The 17422-nt window shown below is 55.4% G+C and overlaps 1 protein-coding gene across 5 annotated transcripts in view; it reads left to right on the top strand.

Annotated features, from left to right (window-relative positions):
- BIN3 (bridging integrator 3) overlaps nt 1–14667 on the top strand; it is a 41623-nt gene extending 26956 nt beyond the window's left edge. For 3 of the 5 annotated variants that reach the window (XM_049830666.1, XM_049830667.1, XM_049830665.1), the window contains 3 exons: nt 6314–6455; nt 8265–8399; nt 13867–14662. In XM_049830666.1, coding sequence (XP_049686623.1) covers nt 6314–6455; nt 8265–8399; nt 13867–14013 — 424 coding nt within the window. In that variant the 3' untranslated portion in view covers nt 14014–14662. Of the gene's footprint in view, nt 1–6313; nt 6456–8264; nt 8400–13866 lie in introns of all 5 variants that reach the window. The other 2 variants (XM_049830668.1, XM_049830664.1) reach the window with 2 other exon arrangements.
- Nucleotides 14668–17422: the final 2755 nt, after the last annotated feature.

Raw genomic sequence — 17422 nt, 5'->3', positions numbered from 1 at the left:
TTCTTCTTTTTCTTCTTCTTCTTTTTCTTCTTCTTCTTCTTTTTCTTCTTTTTCTTTTTCTTCTTCTTCTTCTTTTTCTTCTTCCTCTTTTTCTTCTTCTTTTTCTTCTTCTTCTTTTTCTTCTTCTTCTTTTTCTTCTTCTTCTTTTTCTTCTTCTTCTTCTTTTTCTTCTTCTTTTTCTTCTTTTTCTTCTTCTTTTTCTTCTTCTTTTTCTTCTTCTTCTTCTTCTTCTTCTTCTTCTTTTTCTTCTTCTTTTTCTTCTTTTTCTTCTTCTTTTTCTTCTTCTTTTTCTTTTTCTTCTTCTTTTTCTTCTTCTTTTTCTTCTTCTTCTTCTTTTTCTTCTTCTTCTTTTTCTTCTTCTTCCCATAACCCTGCCATTAACATGAACTCCCGAGCTGGATTTCCTCCCCGGCAGCCGAAGCAGATAACCGGCCATGAGCAGCCCCAGGGGTGCCGGGGACCGGAAGCAGGAAAAGCCGCTTTCATGTCCTTAACGAGCCCCTAATGAGGATTTCGTGCACAAAGCTAGCCACATGGCTGCCTGGCCCCCTCCCGCCGCGCGCGGGGCGCTCAGCCTAATCCCCAGCTCGCTGCTTTTTTGTACCGTCATCTTCGTTTCTGTTCCTTTTCGCTCTAGTCGGAAGGGCTGGTTTTAATTTCCCCCTTCCTGGTGGGTGGATGGGCCCACGACGGACGTGTGGGCACGGGCTGAGGAATGGCAGGCATCCCCCAACATAGCCCAGATGCTTCGGCCTCGCGCTGAGCCATCCTTGTGCCTCTCCAAACTTCCTCCTCGTCTCATCCACCGTCGCTTTCTTTTGCATCTGATGCTCCCCAGCTCTGGTATTCCTTTTTCTCCTCTCCGGTGCCAGCCGTAGATCCCGTCCGCTTCCTTTGGCTTTCGTTATCCAAGCCGTTGTCCCTAAAATAATGCCATAGGGAAGAGCGCACGTGCATGCCAGCCCGGTCCAGCTCACAGGGCTGCCAACAAGTGGTTGAGACGCTGACGAATGGGGAGAAATAAAGATTTTACCATTATTTTTCCCTGCGCCAAAGCCCTAGAACCTCTTTCTCATTGCTGACACTACAAATGGGGGCTGGAGGAAGGCGCAGGGCGAGCAGAGGGGATGCATTGGGGCGGGCGGCGGGGACGGAGAGGAAGAGGAGAAGACGGGCTGGTCGGGGACCTTGCTGCAGGCGGGGAGGTGACAGGATGGTCCCGCTCCTCGAGCATCCCCGCAACGAGCCGCTCGCTGGGCTTGCCGGCAGCCTTCCACCAGAGAGGGAGAGAAGTTTTCAATTTTCAAGCACCAGACTTGTCAGCTGGGCTGACTAACGAACGAATCTGGCAGTGATGGGAATCCTGGTGGCACTTTTATCTTCCGTGGCAGTGTCTATCCAGCCCTGTCCTTTAATTACGGGAAGCTGATGGGAGGCTGGCGTGGAGACGAGGTGGCAACGTGATTTATAATTCAGAGAATCGGGTGATTTATATTTTTTTTCCAAGGCTAAACTGTCATCCTAAGAGGAGTTCACTGGTACGTTCCCCCTCTCCCCCCACAGCAGCGGGGAGACAGTAATTTGTATTTTCTTTTAGTTATCCCTGCGTATCTCCCCTCACCTGCTCCTCTTAAGCTGCCTGTACTGTAATCCCCTCTCAGCAGCCTTGCCTAAAAAGTGACAGGGAACAACGGCGGCTTATTCTGCAAGCTGCTTTTGTGGCGGGGGCTCTAATGCCCTGTGCTGCTGTTTTACCTTCACTCCTGCTCTGTGCTTTTAGCACCGTACCCACCAAATTTTCTTTAAGTCGGCTTCAATTTTCTTTGCTTTGTATTAAAAAAGAAAGTATCGAGTAACAGAGGGCGGTCCTGGGGATTTGTGAGTGGTTACGGCTGTCAGACCCTCTCATCCCCTACAAAAGCAGGGTCTGGGTGGAGCGTACGAAGGAGGATGGTGCTGGGCTTATCAATAAATACCCACATCTGCTATAGGGCTTTTCATCTGTGCTTCTCGGAGCACTTTGCAGCAGGAGGAATCGTTGCCCTTGCTCCACGTGCAGGGGGCATGGATGGGTGAAACAACCAGGGTTTGCTTGCGAGGCTTCCCTGGTCCTGCTAAAATGCTAAAATTTTGGGTGTAGTTGTTCAGACTTCATTTCCAGAGTGGCTAGTACCGTTCGGATGTTGCTCACCACCCATGGCACTAAGGAAGGTCCTTGTCCCTTGTCCGCTGGCAGGAGGGTTTGTGATACTTAGCCAAAGGCTTTGGAACACATTTGAGATCCTCGTAGGGTTGTTCTTGCAGGGCCTGGGAGAGTGAGGGATGTGTTTGTGGATGGCAGCAGCTTCGGGAGGCTCTGTAGATGGCCTTTCTGCCAGGCTTTCCACAGGGAGCATTTGTAAATAACATGCATGAGATATTTGTGAAGACACTGGGGTGACGTGAAATGCAGCAGTTTATTAAGTCATCGGAATAACTTGGCAGTGGCGGGAGCCCCTATCACCCTTCACGGGTGTTTACCACCCCTGGCACTTGGCTTGAGATCGTATTTCTGTACACACAGGGAGTAAAAAACGGGCAGGACTTCAATGTGGGCAAGAAACCCTCTTCTCTCTGAACTCCAGGGGAATTTCAGAGCTGCTGGGTTAATATGGAATTCATACGGAGTAATTCCTTCAGGAGCCAGAGGCAGCTTCGCCTCAATCCAGATCAGTCCAAGGAAGGAGCATCCTTCCCTGCTTGAGCTAAGCTAATCCTGCATGAAAATTAAACCAGGTGACTCACAGGGAGAGCTCGGTCGGCACGGGAAGAGCTCGGTCGGCACACTGGTGGGGTCTGGAGGAGCCACGGCTGGCCCGGTCCTTTCTGCTGGTGCTGGCGGTGAAGGACCATTGCACTGAGACAACCTCAGCTGCCACGTGGGGTTTTGCAAGCAACTTCTTAGAAATCCCCACGCCGCTTCGCTTCTCGGCTGCGGCTGCTCAGCAGAAACTCAAGTGGGTTTCAACTTTGCTGCTCACAGCCCTTAAAACCCCTCGAGCATCTCGGGGGGGTGGTTCGAGCCCCTCGCGCGCATCCCTCAGCAACCCATCGCTTAACGCTGATGTTTTCCAGCACCCAGGCTGGAGCTCGGGACACCCAGAGCCGGGCGGCAGTGCCCAGCATGGCTGCGGATCCGGGGAGCCAGTTTGGTGCATTGTGCTAATGGCAGCTTGTGGAGCTGAGCCGCCCCTCCCTCTCTCTGAAATGCAGCGTATAATCTATGCATTAAAAGTCCTTGTGAGACAGTAGTTGCTGTGCCTACACAGTAACAGCCTCTTCAGATCCAGCGCTGTAGATATTTTTTTAAAGTGCTGCTGGAGTACAGTGTCCTTCCATTATGGGCTGCAAAATCACACTAAGTTGATACTAGGAACAAAAAGGGGGGGGGGGGAAATAAAAATCAAGCCTTATTCCTTTTTGAAACCAGATTTAACTTCAAAGTAAATGGAAACTGTGTCGCTGATCGTCTTCTGTGTTCTCACTTGCTGCATTTCTGAGCTAAAGGGTTCACTCTTCCCCTGCGGTAGCGAGTTTGTAAGATGTAAATGGCTGCGTGCTAATTCTCTGGTGTCTCATGGCTCTTCTAATGCACGAGCACCATGGAAGTGCCGAGCATGAGAGAGTGTGGAAGAGAAAGGGCTAAAAAGCTGGGCCATCAGAAAAAAAACATTGAAAAACTAGTGTTGGGTACCAGCATTTTTGAGGCATCTTCTTGATAAGCGTTTTCCAAGAGTTGATGGATGCGCGGGCAATGACGGCCACATCCAGGCCACGCTGGTGGCTTGGCAGCCCCGGAGGGGACGGCCACGGCTCAGCGTTTGGTGCGCAGCCTCCCTGCAGACCAGAGAAGGGAGGATTTCCCAGCCCCGGGCCATCTCCTCCGATGTTTCCCAGGCCCGGAGGCACACGGCGGAGGAGCAGCGTGTTGCGGAGGAGCAGCCCCTATAGTCCTTAGTGAGCTGCAACTTGCTCCTGCCCTGCTTTTGGGTGCGATGCAGAGAGGCAAGAGGCTGCGTGTCATTACCAAACCTGCCCCCATCAGGGATATAACACGAAAATAAAGCCGAGAGCCGCTGGCCTGACGGGATCCTTCCTTTCCATTGCCAGCTCATTAATAATTGGGAGAAATGTCTGCAGAAGCTGCAACCGCAAGCTGCTGACATTAAGTGTGCGCCGTCGGCAAAGAACGTCTGTGCTTTTATACGGAGGAGACCTCCCAACCTGGGTACCCCCTTCCCTTTCTCCTTGAGGTCCTCACTGCCCATCCCTATTTCCCTAGCCTTCTCACGGCGTATTTTTGGACCTTATGTAGAGGGAGGAGGTATTTTAGCAGCAGCCCAGAGCCCAGGAGATGGTGAATCCACGCTTGGAGCCCGGCGCAGCCAGGACGTGTAAGGCACCGCGGCATTTAAATATAATGGGGAGCCGCGTGTGAAGGTTACCATAAAAAGCAATGTCAGGGCAGCAGCATCTGATCCGCGCGCGGGCAGCTGGGCGGCAGGGTGACGCTGGGCGAGCTCCCTGATGACTTTTGCAGGTTGCTTCTCATGCCGCGGCCCCAGCTGCGATAGTCTCTCGCGATAGTCTCGGTCAAGAGGGAGAATATCAGGGTGGTGAGCAGATGAGAGCCGTGCACGCACCGGTCCTGGTTATCCTCGGCCAGCAGGATTGCAAGAACACATCCCCGGTTCACCATCTCAGCGAGGGATGCTTGAACACAAATGCTTGAACACAAATGCTTGAACACAAATATTTCCCCTTCCCCCTCGCTTATGGCATTTGCCCTTTGCAAACGGGTAAGGCTCAGGGACAAAAGCTTTGCCTCTACACCCGCTGGTCCGGCACATTAGCACCCTCCGGGGCGAGCACGGCAGCGGAAAATGAGGTTTTAATAGGGGATGGAGCGGCTGTGCAGGGCTGCGAACGCCCGTGGTTTTGTTTGAACCCGAATGTCTCTGTATTAGCCCTGCATCTGATTACATCTAAAGCAAATTACAGTCGTAAAGTGAGATTTGTGTTTTTCTTTTTGCTAATGTGCCCCCCAGCCTGGATTATAAGAGGGTTTTTTTTTTTCAATTTAAAGAGATGGGAAAGCTGTTTGCTTGCCTCTCGGAAGTGAAAATCATCACCAGGCTGTTCAGACACATTTTTCACGACCGGTTCCTGACCTTGGCCCCCCAGAATGACCCTGTAATTTATGGAGGTTAAATTAATATATCTGGAGGTAGTGTGACCCATTTCATATGAACCTATAGCCCAGCACCGGTGCAGTCCCCACCAGTATAATTTGATTTACTGAAATTTGGGAGACAAGAGCAATGCTCCAGTTTCTGGCTTTCCCTCTTCTGTCGTGTTCAAAAATATTCTCTCTTGTCTTTCCCGTCAGATGTTCATGTTTCCTCAATTTGTAACACATTTTAATAATATGAATCTTCCTGTAGCCTGGCTAATTGTTGGCTGCTGTTAATCCTTCTGTGTGGGGTACAGAGCTCCTCTTCAGCTGGGCAAGCCTTGCTGTACAGCAGGCTGGGGTTTGCAACCCCAGAAATTGCCCGAAAAAGCAAAGTTTGCTATGGTTCAGATTTATTTTGCACTTCATGTTTATTTTTTCCTGGACTTTTGATTCAGGTCCTCTGCCTGCTCATTCCCTTTCCAAATGTGGGGAAATAACACATTAGCTAACTCTGTATGGGGGAAAAGTTGTTTATTTTTCTCTCTTTGGTTTGCTCGGTGGAGTTAACAGCTTTGTTTTCTGCAGCAGCAGCTTCCGTCCCCCGTCCCAGATAAGGCAGCTCTCCATGTTCTTGAATACAGCAGCTGGAAGAGAGGAGGAAAACTGTTAAAAATAAAGAACTAATGGTAAAAGCATAAGGGCTGGCAGGAGAAGTCAGAAGCAGGTTGGGACCTTCAAAGTACTTTTACCAGGCTTTGCAAAATTGGCTCGATTTTTATTATTATTATTTAAAAACACACCCTTCGACACATGAATTGACCTTCACAAAAATCCCCAAGCATGTGCTTCTAGCTCTCTTCTCAAACATTGTACCCTGGCAAGGCGTTGCAAATCTTTATATATAACTTGATCCTTTCTTCCAGTCTCCTGGAAGACTGCAATGAAAGCTTTTATGTTTGGAATGGGCTTTGTTTAAACCCCTGGGTATTTTTGGTCTGAATCCTGAATTATTTGGGGACTTTCAGCTGGGGAGATTGCCTTGGATGATGCATCCGACCAAGATATCCCACCCAAAACCCATTCCCATCCTTTCACCAGGTTCAGCAGTGTGTTTCCCAGCCTGAACATGGCAGTGAAGAGACGGGAGCAAACACTGCAGGACTACAAGCGCCTGCAGTCCAAGGTGGAGAAATATGAGGAGAAGGAGAGGACCGGCCCCGTCCTTGCCAAGCTGCACCAGGTACCGTGATGCTCACAGACCCAAAACCCAAGCAGGGTCACTGGGAAAACTCGAGAAGAGCTTTTCTCTTGGCGTTTGACATCCATGCCAAGCCCCCGTGAAAGAAAACATTTTGGAAGGATGTCTTTTATCGTTGTAAAATTGCCACGTAGGGCGCTTGATAACAGAAATGTGAATTGGAGCGCTCAGCAAAGGGAAAGAGCCAGTTTTCCAAAACCAAAAAAATAAATGAAAAGAAAATAAAAGCCACGGGAGCTGGGGATGCTCAGAGGAGCAGCCAGCGCTGAAGTCGAAGCACGGGGGCTTTCCCCCGACCTCCGTGTCTGAGCAAGCAGCTGGATGGGAAAAGGGGAAGATCAGAGCGTTTTGAGGCTTTATGTTTGCCACCTGTTACAAAAATTCGTCTTGGAAAATTGCAGTAATTGGTTAACAGGAAGCTTTGCCAGATTCTTTTCTCTCTCCCAAATTTTAGCGAAATCATGATTTTTTTTAAAAAATTAAATCTACACCAGCATTTCTCCCCAAATCTGTCGCTCCTGCAGAACATTACTTGATCCTTGAAGAAACAGTTGACTTTCTCGGCGTCAAAGAACATGTATTTTCTGATGACTTTCCGCACAAAAATTAAGTTTTGTGTTAAAGAATAGCCCTATCAGCCTTAACAAAAGAGACCTCCGATTTAATAGTAAGCAGCTTACTTCGCTTAGCCTCGGTGACTAAAGCTGGGGCTGGAAAAATGTGAATGCTTTTGTCCTGGTGATTAAGCAGGTTTTAGTTATTTAATTTTTTTCCCTTAATGAACTTCTGTGTGATCTAATTCCCCCCAAAAAAAAGATCTTAACTAACCACTGCGTGAGCTTAAATGCCTGCAGGAACCTTAAGCAATCCCGAACCCAGGGCATCTGAGAGGTCCACAGATTTGATGGAAAAATAGCGTAATCTCATCCAGGTATTTTTATTGAGCTGCAAATTTGCATCTTCCCTTCAGAGCTGTTTGCTCAAAGTCTTCTCCTGTTTGTTGCCCCATGTGAACTCCACCCCGGGAGTTTAAATGCTCCTTGTATCATGGCAGACAATGAATTTGCTCATTTGCCTCTCAGACCTACTTAAGCCTGATATGATTTAAGGCTTTGTCCATACCATCCCTCCGGCGTGCTGTCCCAGGGAGCGGGACCGGCGCCGTGGCTGGGCTCGGCTTGCCGGCTTTCTCCCGCATCCCCCTCCCGTCGGAATGGCACCCGGATTAAGTGGCAGACTTGAACCGGTCTAATATTTCACAGCCCACCCCCTCCTGCCCTTTTCCACACCATCTCAGAGACATTTCCCTTTCTCCCCACGCTTCTGTTTAAAGAAGCCAGTTGGACGCGCTGAGCTGAAGGTCACGGGCGAAAATGACGGTGGGGGCAGGATCCTGTGGCGATGCTCTCGGGAATCGCAGCGCGAGGGGACATGGACGTGGCTGGGGATGTCCTCCAGCCTGACTGAGCTTTGGGGCTGATTTTTGCCCCCGTTTTTCTGAAGGGGAGAAGACCAGCTGGCTCATGATCTCTGCAGCAGCCTCTCTAGGTGTCCCATGGTTTTCCCCATGGTCCAGGGTCAGAGCTTGGGTCCCACCAGGCTCCGTTAGCTGGTCGCATGGGTCCCACCAGGTTCCAGTGGATGGTCGTATGGGTCCCCGTTAGCTGGTTGCTGGTTGTCCTCAGGTTAAAGCAGAGCAGTCCACTGGCCTGGGGTGGCCTCTGTGCAGGTCTGCCCAAGGGAAGGGCATTTTCCCAGATGTCTGACTCCCCACCCTCTCTCCTTTCCCAGGCCCGCGAAGAGCTGAGGCCGGTGAAGGAGGACTTTGAAGCCAAAAACAAGCAGCTCCTGGAGGAAATGCCCAAGTTTTATAGCAGCCGCATCGATTACTTCAAACCCAGCTTTGAGTCGCTGGTCCGGGCGCAGGTGAGATGCTGTCCCCCGTCTATCAGGCACTGCCAGGAGTCCCTTTGGTGGGCATCCTCGCTGCAGAGCATCCAGGGTCCCACCTGGGTGTGAATGGCAATTTGGGCAAAGGCACCTTCTTGAGCTGAATATTATACACAGGTAACACACAGTACCTCCAGCAATTTAATTACCAAGTGGCGAGAGGGCATGGGGAGCAGTGGTGGGACACTGGGCAGGTAACCATCGGACCTTGTCCTGGCAGAAGAGCACGTTGGCATCTGCCAGTACCTGCGGTGATGTGGTGGTGGCTGTCGGATAGAAAGGACAGCTGGAGATGAGTTTTCGCTGGTTTATATGGGTCTGCCTCATATCAGGGACACTCCGGGTACATACATGATGTCCGGTGCCACGAGGTTGCCTGTGTAATGCGGTTCAAGCCCTGGTTATACATTAGCCGCTGGCATTTGATGGCTTTATTTATCTGGGTATGTCGTCGCTTTGCATTTGTAGTCATGAGCTCAGGGTTGGATCTCGTTTGAGATTATGAGATGCTCAGGGCTCATCTTAAGGGTCTCTTCTAGCTCTTGGTAACAGAACCGGTGTGTGCTGGCAGAGATAGAGGCGGCTGCTGTGTAATCTCCACACCAAGGATTTGCAGGAAGGGGTGGCCTAAATAAACCACAGCCTGCTTTAATTTCCATCCTCCAGCTTCCTTCTGTGACTTGCTGCTGCTCCTCCTCCGTCTTCCTTCTCCTCTCGCCCTTTTCTTTAGGCTGGAGAGGAACGTTAGCGGGATCTAATCTAGCTTTGAACTTCTGGCATCTCGGGCATACGTCGTGCCCTGGATCGCGGGGTGGTCCAGCGCCAGGAGGTGGGCGAAACCACGTGCTGCTCCTTGCGTGGGCGTTTTCCTACGGTATTTTTTTGGAAGGGAATTGCTGCAGTGACACAGGTGCGGTGGGGTGGCTGCAAGGAGGTGCAAAGAGCACGTGTTTCATCTCACCTCCGACTTGGGGGGGCCTCTCCACAGAGCTGCCAGCAAGTTGTCTGCAGGCTGATTCACCTACCAGATGGTGCTGATGCACCCTGCCGCCGCCTCGGTGGGTGCTGGGGATGCTGTTCTTGCTGTTCCCTTAGCAATCGGGCGCGCGGGGCTCCCTGTTCCCAGCCATCGCAGCCGAAATAACCAGACTCCCTGGAGCCACCGCAAAGTCTCGCTGGCCCTTCCCCCCTGCAAACCCTCTCCGGCCGCTCGCTGTGGGTGGGTTGTTTGGACGAGACCTTGAAACCCAAATGTCACCTGCCCTGTCTGGGTGTTTGTGATCCGCTGGCAGTTTCCTTAGAGAGCAGCTTTGCCCCTCTGTCCTTGGCCATGATGTCCCTCGCTCCGCTCGTGCTGGCTCCCGGCTGCCAGCTGGCTCCTGCCTCGGCTCGTCGGGAGCTCGGGGGGGAGCGATGGGCTCAGGGCACCGGGAGGTGCAGGGTGCTGTTGCCGGGGCCGTTTGTTTGCAAGACTCTCCATTCCTACCCTCTTCTTCCTTGGGAATCCTCTGTTTTGTTTCTTGGCTGTCTGCCCTGCCTCTCTTCAGGTGAGGATTTTTGTTAGGAAAGGCGAGCGAAATCGCGTTTTTGATACCCAAGAGGCAGCGTCATAACAAAGCTGATGCAGCTCCTGTAGGCTAGACTAAAGCTGGTCCCAGATGGATGCTAAAGCATGTCACATCCCGCCCTCCCCGCCGACCTAGATGGGAGCCGCATCCCTCTTCCCCAGCGCTGGCTGCATCCTTCCACCCCCCTGGGAGGGATGCACCGGCACGACGGCATCTCCACTGCCGGGAGGAGAGCTCGGCACTCCCCGGTTGCCTCCTTTGTGCCGAGGCTGGGCTCAGGCCGTCTGCCCCCTCCCCATTCAGGAGCTCTTGCCGGGGGGGCTGCGCAGCGTTTCCCCCATTCCAGGTGGCTGAAATAAAAAAGAAAAGGGAAGTGACTTGCCCAAGGTAACTTAATGAGTCAGTGGCGAGCCAGGAATAGCACCCAGGAGCCCTGACTCACTGCAGTGGCTGCTCACCTGCAGGGACCTGGGCAGGGGAGGGCAGCCCGGGGGGGAGGCTGCTGCAGTGATGCCATGAGCATCCCCATCCCAACATCCCAGGTCTGAGCTGGCGATGGGAGGCATGTGAACAGGGATGGGGCTGTGCTGCTGCCCCCGGCCAGCCCCATTCATCCTGCTGCTGCTTCCCAGGTTCTCTCTCCTTCCATGTCTCAATGAGCTTATTTAGCATCTGGGGGGGGGGGGGTGTTCCTGTTACTCAGTGGAATTTCTATTTTTCAGCCTCTTCTGCGGGTACCTCTAGGAGCGATGGTTGGCTGATGGGGCTTGAGCGCGCATCCCTCAGGGAAAGGGGCAAATGGGGACTGGGAGGCTGGTGTCGGCTCTGCCTTTGGCTGCGGGCGGACGGTGGCTGGCACCATGCCGGGGGCTGTGACTCTGGGGTTCCTTGTCCCCAGGCCAAACCCACCATTCAAAGGTGGACCTGGGTGCAAAATCATGTAGTTTTTTCCCTTTTATTTTGGCCCGGGAGAAAGCTGGGGGGGGGCGGTGTTAAAGTGAGACAAGCGTGTGACAAGTGGCACCGGCCAGCGCGACGATGAGCTGTGAACGGACCCACTGACTTGCTGGGAACAAGCTGTGCCATGGCAGAGGGAAAGACCCCGCTTCAAACCAGCTCTGGAGCAGCAGCTTTATGGCTTTGACCCAACGAGACCCTCCAAGACCTTCTCACCGGGTGGCTGGGTTCCCATGGCACAGTTTGGCCGTGGGCCCCGGTGCCGGGTGTCTCCTGCCGGCATGACATGCCCCGAGCTCGCAGGGGCTGTAACATTCAACACCAAATACTTCTGTCCACCCACGTGCCTGGGCCAAGCCAACGGAGGCAAATATTTCCCTGGCTGGGGACTTTGAAGTGGCCACATGAAGATGAAAGGGGGAGATTTGGAGCTCTATCACTGGGGCGAGTGTGTGAACAACACTTCCTTCCCGCCTTACACTTTGTTTTCCAGCTAGAAAACATGATACTCCTCTGTCTTTAATGAAATGGGGAGAAAGATGGGGCTTATGAGGCAGGACTGTCCATGGGGCAGGGCTATGGGCTGCTGCCATCCAGCTCTGGCAGCAACCCTGGGCTTTTGTTTTGTGTAGGGCTGATATAAACACAAACCGCTGCTGCCCGGCTGTGGCATTGTAAACGCGATCTATAGAAAATCAGGAGAACACGGTGTCCCGAAACAGAATTAGTTCAAGACAGGTGGACTCGGGGCCGTTGGCTCGGTCTCAAAGGCGAGTTGGAGATGGGATTTGATGGGATGGGGACGGAGCATATGGTATCCATAGCTGGAAAAGTACTGGGCTGCAGGCAGGCGCGGGGCTGCCGGCAGTGGGTACCGCGACGGTGACTGTGGGTCCCCGCTGCTGGAGCTGTCAATCCTCATCGGTCTGGGGTGCATCCCCTCCCCAGGGACCCCCCCCCCTATAGAGGCAGTGATGCTCTTCACCCGTATTTCAATGGGAGAAAAGCATCGGGGGATCAATGCCTGTGGGATCTTGTTGATAAAGCACAGGAGACTTGGATGGCGATGCACGCTAACACCCCAGATGACTGCCTGCTGGTTAGGCACTGGGTCCTACTGGGGGAGAAGAGCATCCCCAAGGAGAGCCGCTGGGCCCTGGGGACCCATGGTCTCCCGCAGGAAAGGCTCAATGGCTGCGGCATGTGGGCGGTGGGGGGGCAGCGACCGAAATATTTGCTCTGCCTTGCTCGTTCAATACAGAGGAGATGCTGCTGTGGATGCTGGCATGCCCAGGGGCTTGGGGGGTGGGGGGGCAATCCTTGGGAAGGGGGGCGGGCAGCAGCTCCCCCGGCTGCACACAGCTGCCTCCGGCCCTGCCACCCCGGGGAAATTCGTTTCAACAACGCCGGCGCCTTTTCTGTGCCAGAATTGGCAGCGCCGCTTGGCCGTATGTGAATGAACCGAGCCCGTCTGACCCCGGGGTTGGGGACGAGGGACACGCAGGGCTGCTCTGGTGCCCGGCTTCACAATTCTCCATCCAGGGACCGTGCTCACCCATGGCATCGCCAAGGGATTGTGGTGGTGGTGGGGGGGTGTTTTTGGCATGCTCAGCTCGGGGCAGCATCTCTTGCTTGCATGGGACGGGGGCTGCAGCCGGCGGGGAGGATGCTTTGGGGTGACCTGGCTGCAGGGCCAAGGTTTGGTGGAGGGGGCTGCAATGGAGCGGAGAGGGGCTAAGGGGAGGGTTTATGCCCGCATGCCTGCCTGCTTGGCCCTGCCGCTGTGAAGCGGGGTTCATTAGTCACTGTGTAAATGAGCATTGATGCTGAATCACCCAGCGCCCACTGCGTGGGGAGACCTGGCCCTGGAGCAGCCCCCGCTGCACCCCGCTGGACCCAGGGGAAGGCAGGGGGAATGCAGGCGGCTGGCAAAGGCATGTGGGTCCCCAGCAGCTCCCCTCGGCCCTACCCAAAATAAGCAACATTTTTGAGCAAGATTAGGGGAACCGGTCTCCATGGAGACTGTGCGTGTCTCCGCACCGGCGCTGCCGGAGATGCCGGGGCCAGTCCCAGGTGCCCACAGAGCCTCGCTTGTGCCCCTCTGCGAAATGGGGGCAACGCTGGCATCATCCAGCCCGGCGGGCCAGTGCTTCCCTCCCCATCAGAAATGGGGGGATACCCAGGCCAGGCATCCCCATCGCCCTCCTCCCGTGGGGCACAGCACCCCTCTGAGCCGGGGGGCCTGACTCTGCCACCCTGTCCGCAGGCAGGGCTCGCTGCCAGCACCCGCCGGGCACCGCGGCTCTCTCTTCTGCGCCCGAGCAGGCAGCCCGGTGCCATCTGCCTGCGCTTGACCCACTGGCTCCCACTCCGGGAAGCGCTGCTCGTTGCCAGAGTTAATTGGCGGTGCTAATTAGCACATTATTAAAACACCACCACCACCCACCCCCCCCCCAGCTTTATGCAGGGTATGGTGCTGCCAGGCGTGATGCTCGCCACGCTCGCCGTGTCCCTGCCCAGGGAGCAGGGACCTGTTGAAGGACCAAGCAGTGCAGGCGGGTGGCTCGTCCCGGTGCCGGTGACACCGGTGACAAGCAGGGCACAGTCCGGCTGTGGCACAGGGTCGGCGGCTGCGCGGCAGCGCCGGGTGCCGGCAGCAGCCCTGTGTGCGCAGCTCCCCAGATGGGAAGCGAGCAGAGAAGGGCAGCGTGTTATTAAAATGTGTTGAGTTGTAATAATCTAAGGGGGTGGTATTAACACATGGGAGGAAGCTATTTTAGAAACAGAAATGCTAAGGAGAGGGGCTGGCTTGGGAGCGTCTCACCTCTTGGCTCCCATGGTGGGGTGGGGAAGGAGACCCCCAATATCCTGCCCCACTCGCCCCCATCTTTATCTCGTCCACCCCCCCCCCCCAACAGATCGTCTACTACACGGAGATGCACAAGATCTTCGGGGACCTGACGGCACAGATCGACCGGCCTGGCTTAAGCGATGAGCAGCGGGAACGGGAGAACGATGCCAAGCTGAGCGAGCTGCGGGCTTTGTCCATCGTGGCCGACGACTGAGCAGATGCCGGTGATGGGGAAGGGGCTGGGGATCCCCCCCCCCAGGCTCCCACAACTGGGGGCTGCTCCCCACCTCCTCCCTCCCAGGGATGGACTCGGGGTGGGGGGCTTTAGCTGCTGGCTGCTCCCTTTGCCCCCATGGCTCTGCCCTCCTGCCAGGACAAGGTATTGCCTGGGGCCAGGGTGGGGGGCACAGCAGGGCTTCCCTCCCCCCCCCCCAGTCAGCTTGTTGTCTCTGCCCCCCCTGCAGCCAGGCTTTGCCTTAAAAAGGGGTTTGTGGTGGAGCAAGGAGGGGAAAATTGGGGAGCGGGCTGGGTGCTGCTGGCCGATCCCAGACCCCAGCTCGACGCTGCACCATCATGCAGCCGTGTTGGCCCAGCACACCCCAGGTCCGGATCCGGCCCAGGCTCCTTGCCTTTGTGGCAGGAGGATGGGACCACTCCTGTGGCTGCTGCTGGCCATTCATTTTGTGCCTTAGGAGCCCAGTAGCCCCGCCCCGGGGGAGGGTAAAAGCATTCACATCCCATTTTTTGAGGCATGGGGAGAGGGTGAGGAAAGCGCTGCGGTTCCCGTGCCGAGCATCAAGTGATGCTGCGCTCTGAATCCGCCCCGTTTCGAGCAGAAACGGTGCAAAATGTCTCTGCCCCACAGCTAGGGGTGGGGTGGGGGGGTGTCACATCTGCAAAGTGATGGGTGGGGGGGTGCCCAGACCCCAGGGCAGGGGGATGCAAAAGGGAAATGCAACCCAGCCAGGAGCAAACCCAGGGAAAACTGGAGTGGGGAGGGGGGTCCCTAGAGCCGGACCTGACCGTAGGTTGGCAGGGGAGGGGTGGGGGGACAGCGACGCGGGGGGGGGGGGCTCTGCCCTTCTTCTCTAATAAAAGTTTTTGGTAGAGCAGCGCCCGGCCGGGGTCTGTGTCGCCCTCTGCCGCCACCCGACAGCCACTGCCGCGGGTGGGGGGGGGGGGAACCCACGGAGGAGGGGATGCTCCCCCCACCGTGGGCTGGCACGGCCCCCAGCCCCCCCCCGGCTACAGCAGAACACTGTTGGTTTGGAGGTGTAATTTTAAGACAGGTATTACGGGGCTGGGGTGTGAGGGTGGGGGGGAAGAGGGATTGAACAGCCCCTGGAGATGCAAGAAGGAAAAGGCTTCAGCAAAGCACAAGAAATACAATTTTACAGTCGAATGCAGTGAATTCGAACCTTTCAGCATACGGAGAGGCTGCAGGAGCCTTCGCTGCTGCATGGGACAAGGGGCTGGACAGCAGTTACGGCACCGGCACGGTGCGGATCACTGCAGCGAAGAAATAGCTACAGGCACGGCCGCATCCAGCGATTCCTCCGAGCTGCTGGGCAGCCTGCGGCACAGCGAGCACCAGCCCCCGTGTTTGGGTCCCTCCATCCTAAACAAGCCAGTCTGTCCCCGACTTGGGCATCCAGCTCAGAGCACCGAGACGGCCCGAGCCCCGTCTCCGATACAAGATTTCCTGCTTAAGAGGTTTCCATTAAATGCAAACAACCCGTCAGAGCAAACCCTGCGCATCCCTACGGCTGCCCTGGCTCTGCAGCCCTGGGGTGGGAGCCAGCTCAAGCCCATCTCTGCAGGGAGAGGGCCGGGACAGAAAAGGCTCACAGGGACCCTGCCACCATCCGTGACCCCGCTGCGTGACATCCAGGTGTGCAGGGACTTTGCTTGGTCCTGGTGGAGATCTGGTGGATGCTGGTTCCTCATCTAAGCAGTCATTAGTCTAGAAGAGAGGAGAGGGGGTGACCGGCAGCTCGCAAAGACGGCACCCCACATCCCAGCACATCTCACCCCGGCTTACCCAGCTTGACCTCCAGCGCCTGGATTTTGCTCTCCAGATGGAGTCGGCTGCTCTGCTTTCTTCAGCGCCTTCCCCAGGCTGAACACTGTGACGCTGTGGGAGACCTGGGCCAGGGCAGGAGGCAGCCGAGGGAGTTTTCCTGGGACAAGAACGACTCGTCGCCCACCGCACGATCTCTGGCAACACAGGCTCCACCAAACCCCCCCCATCATCCCTACGCCTACCGAAGAGCTCCTCTTTCCCTTGGTACAGGTAGCCACAGAAATTCAAAATCAAAGTACACAAAGGCTAGGAGAGCATCCAGGGGCAGGACAACGCTTGGGTCCGCAGCCTTGGGCTGCTAAAACACAGACGTGCATTAGGGATGGGAGAGGTCAAGCTCCCCAAAACACAGCGCTGCGGAGCGGGGTGCAGGCTGCGCTGAGAATTCCCAGGATGAGTGGGACTGCACCAGGGACACCGGGTTCCCCCCTGGCTATGTACCTACATCTGCTCAGCTTCCTCCTCTGCCGTGTCGGCAGCCCTTTCTTGGTTCCAGGTTCCTGGTCTCTGGTGGCTCTTCTTTCTCCAGCAAGACTGGCAGCGCCTTGTAGTTCTTGTAGCCAAAAATCCCACTGCAGCATCTCCTAGAAAAGCTCAGCCACCATCACGGCCACTTCGGGGAGGGAGAGGGGCACAGGGGACCTGCCCTCCCGTGCTGTGCCGAAACTACCTCGGAGGAGAGCTTCTCCCACCGCCTCCTGCGCTGCAGCAGGGTGAAGAGGGAGATGTTGGAGCAGGCAGCCTGCCTGTCCTGGTGGGAATGGGCTACAAGGGCTGGTTCCCTGGGGGCTTTGGGCTCCAGCAGTAGCTCAGTGGTGCTTGCTGCTCGATGGCCTCCATCTCCTGCTAAAAACTGCCCTGTTTAGGTGAGAGCGGGAAGAGAAGGTGCTGGGAGCTGTCAGCCAGAGCGGGACCTCTCCTTCTCCAAAACACAGCCCTGTCCAAGAAGCTACAGAAATGAAACCACCTTTTGGGACATCTTTGCGGGCATCACCACGCTCAGCTCCGTGGCAAAGCCTCACCATTGCGGGCTTCTCCTCCGGGAAGTCCTGCCCGGACGTCCAGCAGGAAAATCACCACCACCTCCCACCAGTACCCGAATTTGGCAAACCGGGCCCTGCGGCATGGCAGGGAGTGGGGGTGAGGTGCGCCCCAGGAAGCCCAGCAGAAAGCGGGGAGCTGGACCACCCCCTAAGATGTTCCCACTGCCAGCAGGGAGGCTGCAAAGACAGGAGTGAAGGGGATGGGAACAGAGCCCTGACAGGTTATGGAAAGGCTGGTGACTGTCCCCAGCGAGGCCATTTGCTGGGACCGAGTCCGAGCGCATCCCCTGCCCAGCCCACACCTGGGTCTCGTACAGTGGGCACCGGGACCGAGCCAAGCTTCCTCCCCCAGCACCCGGCATGGAGAACTTCATCTCCCCTCAGCTGTTCCTTCCCAACCGCGTCACATGCCGGGCCAGGTTTAAGCAAAATAAAATCAGTTGCCACGGTTACCCAGAGCAGGGATGCTATATATAACTGCCATGCGAGGAGCCGAG

Source organism: Accipiter gentilis, chromosome 28 (assembly GCF_929443795.1).
Source record: "Accipiter gentilis chromosome 28, bAccGen1.1, whole genome shotgun sequence".
Lineage (NCBI taxonomy): Eukaryota > Metazoa > Chordata > Aves > Accipitriformes > Accipitridae > Astur > Astur gentilis.
The sequence above is the reverse complement of the archived record's forward strand: the minus strand, read 5'-3'. Positions and strand labels throughout refer to the sequence as shown.